Source organism: Limulus polyphemus, unplaced genomic scaffold (assembly GCF_000517525.1).
Source record: "Limulus polyphemus unplaced genomic scaffold, Limulus_polyphemus-2.1.2 Scaffold13430, whole genome shotgun sequence".
NCBI lineage: Eukaryota > Metazoa > Arthropoda > Merostomata > Xiphosura > Limulidae > Limulus > Limulus polyphemus.
In genome coordinates, this window is record NW_013679040.1 from 3,067 (window position 1) to 8,869 (window position 5,803).

The window sequence follows — 5,803 nt, forward strand, 5'->3', positions numbered from 1 at the left end:
ATATTTTATAAAGTTTAGATCAAATTATTTGGGGGCGAAAAACACCATAAGCTTATCAAAAGCACAATAAATTTTATAATTCATGGCTGATAATTTCCTTAATTCAGCTGATGATAAACAATTAATTACGTAACAACAGAAAGAACGTACCAACACCGTTGTGAAAAATACACAATAAGTTGTATTATTTATTACCACTATTTGTGAACATGACTCAAATAAAAATATATATATTTGTCTTTCTTCTTGATTATTATAGTTAGGCCTAAGTCTAATCATAATGTTTTTATGCTTGTTAAACAGAGATCGAAGGGAAACAGCCGGGCAAGTCGAGAAGTTCCCTTTCAATAGTTATGAAAAAAACTGGGAGCGACGTTCCGGAACCCATTAATTCAGTTAGAGTAAATTCTACATTTTACGACCAGATCGACAGCGTAGTGGTAGGAAGTAAATATAGCAATCAGAGCTTTGAAAATAGGTCTACCAAATCCAGAGAATCGAGTGATGGTCTTTCTTTTAAAACAAACAGACTTACAGTAGGCACTTTGGAAGGTTTTTCAACTTCAGAAGAACTTTCAAGTAACGATGTCGCTGGCACACACCGGTCAAGTGTTCTAACTAATGACTCTTCAACAGCTCAGCCAAGCAAAAGACTAAAGTCGAGTCTCAAGAACCCTTCGAAAGTACATTTCCTGAGGAATAGAAGAATAGCTGCTCTACAAATTTCGCCACAGACTGAGAAACAGACAAATAATGAAAACGTAAAAGGTGGAATTGGCACTGACGTCATCACATCCGAGGTTAACATGAGTCGTTCTTCTATAAACCTACCATACATAGCTGTCATCAACAAAAGCAAGAGCGACTTTTCTAACACTACGTCACCTTCTATTCTCATCTCTGGAGAAGCGCGTGAAGACCCGATTAATGACACATACGCAGGAGTAAACATATTGGTAACTGATGGTAACAAATCAACGCAGTTTACAGAAAAAATTAAAACGGCGAAAATATTATTTCAGGATGATGACGATACTCAAACTGGAGAAGAGAATACAACAAAATATTATGTTTTGGGAGAAGACGGGGATGGATTGGATGTAAACTACTCTACGTATGAGGATCAGTCTAGGGTATCAGGTGGCGACGTAAAGTCAGGTCAGAATCAGGTTTGGCTGATCTCTGGTCACGTGCAAGCCAGCTCGCTCGCAACTGAAGAAAATAATACCGACCAAAATGTCGATTCAAGTGAAAAATTTGACGATTTTGGATCTGTTGCTCTCTCAGAGCTCGTCAATCCTACATCAATAGTGGACCTTTCACATAAAAGTCATAACGACCCTTTAAAGAAGAATTCGAATGAAAATGAGCTAATTCAAGTAAATAACTGGACACAAAACTTCAGTTTTCTTAACGATACTATAACTTCAACGACAAGACAGAGGAATGTAGTGAATATCGAAACCAGAACTAATGTTTCTATGGATACCTCTCGGCCATTGTATCTTAACGAAACTACCAGAGTAGTTGAACATTTCTTCACCAGCAACCACAGTGGAGTTGTTGATGAAAGCACAAACATTAGAGAAGCTGAAGAACCAATCGCTACTCCTGTCCGTGGCTCAAAGTACTTAGATAGTGAAAATTCGAGAACGACAACGAAGCTAGCTAGTGATGAGTCCAATAATACCACAGATTCTTATGATATACGTCATCAGGAAAATGCGGAAAATCCTCCGCCAGGAGAAGAATATCAATTGAGTAGTGGTTTCTTACAAGAAACAAGAAATGTAATGGGAGTTCAAAACCGTAATACAACACCTTGTTTAGCAACAGACCCTCTGAGAACCTTAGAAACCGGGTCTTCAAAATCCGGAGCATACACATCTTCATCCCGACAAACGAACTTTCCAAATACTCATAATTTATTTATAGATGGCGCCACCATCTCATCCATTGCTGGTACAACGATTACCAAATTAGCTATAAATGGGATTAGTTCCCTTCAGGAAGGTAAATCATCGGCTACGACACCTAATCCAACAATACCGACATCAACAATCACAACAATGACTAACAATAACAATACTCAGTCGAGCGCTACGCAACAGAGTTTGATAGATGTGGTCAGAATAGCTGGTGTAATGAGACTTACCAAGGGTATCCAGTGGTCACCTAAACTTGGAAGAAAGTACACAAAAGATTACATTCGTTTATCACAGACACTGAAAGAATTGGTAAGTAATTATTCAGTTATTGTTTTCTTTCGAAATTAAGTGTCCTTATTTTTGTAAATCTTTCATAAATAAACTAAGGATTGTATCCAAGGGTTCAAATATTCGCAGGGACAGCACCGTGTACAATATTCAATTAGAGACATTAAACAATTAATAACCCAACTGTAAGAGAAATTAAATTATTCTAAACGAAGAAACTTCATTATGATTTAAAGGTCAAAAAGCGAAAACTCCTTTTTTTATTCCAGTATTAGTTAGCGTTATATATGTTTGTCGTTTATGTCTGCGGACTTACAACGCTAGAATCCGGGTTTCTATACTCGTGGTGGGCAGAGCACAGATAGCCCATTGTGTAGCTTTGTGCTTAATTACAAACAATCAAACAATGTTTGTTGTTAAGCGCAAAGCCACACAATGGACTATCTAACTTGAGTATCCGATTAAAGAAAAACAGTGTTATAAGATCGTTTATTAAAAACCAACAAACAAGTTTAATATGTCCTTATTGAGGTCTTTGCTTAAATCAAATTATAATTGTTGTCCACGATGTGGAAGTGTTCTGTTCACAACATCTACTAATATCTTCTTTCCCCACCCCTAAGCAGGGATTGTAACGGACTATGTTGTGTTAGTACTAACAGTTTCTTTGTTAGGGATTGTAACGGACTATGTTGTGTTAGTACTAACAGTTTCTTTGTTAGGGATTGTAACGGACTATGTTGTGTTAGTACTAACAGTTTCTTTGTTAGGGATTGTAACGGACTATGTTGTGTTAGTACTAACAGTTTCTTTGTTAGGGATTGTAACGGACTATGTTGTGTTAGTACTAACAGTTTCTTTGTTAGGGATTGTAACGGACTATGTTGTGTTAGTAGTAACAGTTTCTTGTTAGGGATTGTAACGGACTATGTTGTGTTAGGACTAACAGTTTCCTTGTTAGGGATTGTAACGGACTATGTTGTGTTAGTACTAACAGTTTCCTTGTTAGGGATTGTAACGGACTATGTTGTGTTAGTACTAACAGTTTCCTTGTTAGGGATTGTAACGGACTATGTTGTGTTAGTACTAACAGTTTCCTTGTTAGGGATTGTAACGGACTATGTTGTGTTAGCACTAACAGTTTCTTTGTGTTCTTTTCTTTTCAGATACAAGATACTCTTCTCCAAACTTCATTCGGAAATCGTTTGATTGATGTTATAATCAACAGATTCAGGTAACTATCGCAAGGGACGATGTTAATCTTCCATGATGACAAAATCTTCAGATGTCCATCTTATTTCTCTCAGCCATCATCATAATCTTAGGGGGTGATGATGAAAGTTCATTTAAACGTTCGTAATATCTTTATGAAGATGGAAGAGATGGTGAAATTTAAGATGTTATATGAGGCATTTCTCAGGATGGCCCCCTAGTGGCACAGCGGGATGTCTGCGGACTTACAACGCTAGAAACCGGGTTTCGATACACGTGGTGGGCAGGGCACATATAATGCTCATTGTGTAGCTTTGTGCTTAATTCCAAACAACTTCTCAGAATGTTAAGCCTTACTGACCTGTACTTTTTTTTCTCACGTTTATGTATTTATTTTTTAATTGGGAAGTTTATTTAAAGATTTGGAACTTTAATTGTTGTGATGAGTGAGTTGAAGACTCACGTTAAAACACGCTCACTCATTTTCTGTTCTATCAATATTATATATATTTTACAAAGCAAGTGATACTACCGTTTCAGTTCTGGCACGCAACAAAGTATCCAAACGTGCATCGCTTCGATATTAAATTCCTTTTGTTCCCCTATTAGTCAACGGTAATTTTACGCACTTAAATATGCGGTTCGATTCCCCGAGTTGGACACGGCGCAGATAACCCAATGCATTGCGCTAAAAAATAGCCCCCCAGTAGCACAGTGGTTTGTCTTCGGACTTACAACACTAGAAACCTGGCTTCGATACCCGTGGTGGGCAGAGTACAGATAGCCCATTGTGTAGCTTTGTGCTTAATTACAAACAAACAAACAGAAATAATATTAATGTATAAAAGGTGTAAAACACAATAAGAACAAAGCTACACAATGGGCTATCTGTGCTCTGCCTACCAAGGATATCGAAACCCGGATTCTAGCGTTGTAAGTCCGCAGACATACCGCTGAGCAACTGGGGAGCAATATATTATTTCTATGATATTATCTACTAATGTTTTGTGATGAATTATATAATTTCTGAATTTTAATTTGTTGCGTTTATCGAACAGTTAATCCAAGTTGCTAAAATCAGTTTAAGGTGAATAATTAAAAAACTCTCTCTTGTGTGGAGTTTGGTGAACAATATTTTATTGATCAACTAACGTATGGCTTCGCTGCCTCCTGGTGGTAGCTAGCGTCCATCTGAAGAGCTAGTATGTAATATTTCATATATAAATTCCTTTTTGTAGATTAAATTAACTGTTACGTCCATTAACGTCATAGCAGTCTTGTCAAACATTGTGACAAAGACAAAAATCTGGCAAGTTAGCAATAAGAACTTGTATGGAAAAAAATGAGCTTTTATTATATTTGATTTAATTAAACGTAGTGATTAAAAATCAACTACTTATAAATTAAAGAAACTTATTAGATCCGACTCTTTAACTTCGACACTAAAATTGTTGATATGCTTTTTTATGAAACTTGAATTCCAACATCGAACTTTAAATAAAGATCTTGGAAATGAAATGGATACTACGTTTGTTCCAGAAGTTCTAATCTCGGTAGAAAATTCGTTTCACAGATGATGTGAAACAGATTTGATTCACAGATTTTAAACATCTCTACGAGAAGTGAAGTGGGCGTAACAATAGATAACCATTACTTCTTGTCATTTATAGAGTTCTTTAAATAAGGAGGAACGATGACCATTCCTTCTTGTCATTTATAGAGTTATTTAATTAAGGAGGAAAGATGACCATTCCTTCTTGTCATTTATAGAGTTCTTTAAATAAGGAGGAACGATGACCATTCCTTCTTGTCATTTATAGAGTTCTTTAACTAAGGAAGAAAGATTACCATTCCTTCTTGTCATTTATAGAGTTATTTAATTAAGGAGGAACGATGAACCATTCCTTCTTGTCATTTATAGAGTTATTTAATTAAGGAAGAAAGATTACCATTCCTTCTTGTCATTTATAGAGTTATTTAATTAAGGAGGAAAGATTACCATTCATTCTTGTCCTTTATTGAGTTATTTAATTAAGGAGGAAATATTACCATTCCTGCTTGTCATTTATAGAGTTATTTAATTAAGGAGGAAATATTACCATTCCTGCTTGTCATTTATAGAGTTATTTAATTAAGGAGGAAATATTACCATTCCTTCATGTCATTTATAGAGTTATTTAATTAAGGAGGAAAGATTACCATTCCTTCTTGTCATTTATAGAGTTATTTAATTAAGGAAGAAATATTACCATTCCTTCTTGTCATTTATTGAGTTATTTAATTAAGGAAGAAATATTACCATTCCTTCTTGTCATTTATAGAGTTATTTAATTAAGGAAGAAATATTACCATTCCTTCATGTCATTTATAGAGTT

The 5,803-nt window shown here is 35.5% G+C and overlaps 1 protein-coding gene across 1 annotated transcript; it reads left to right on the plus strand.

Moving 5' to 3' along the window:
• Nucleotides 1-308: 308 nt before the first annotated feature.
• On the plus strand, nt 309-3,450 carry LOC111084078 (the record flags this gene model as incomplete). The annotated part of the gene is made up of 2 exons (XM_022380869.1): nt 309-2,237; nt 3,383-3,450. Coding segments are annotated over exons 1-2 (1,952 nt in total), but the record flags the coding sequence as incomplete, so codon positions are not given.
• Nucleotides 3,451-5,803: the final 2,353 nt, after the last annotated feature.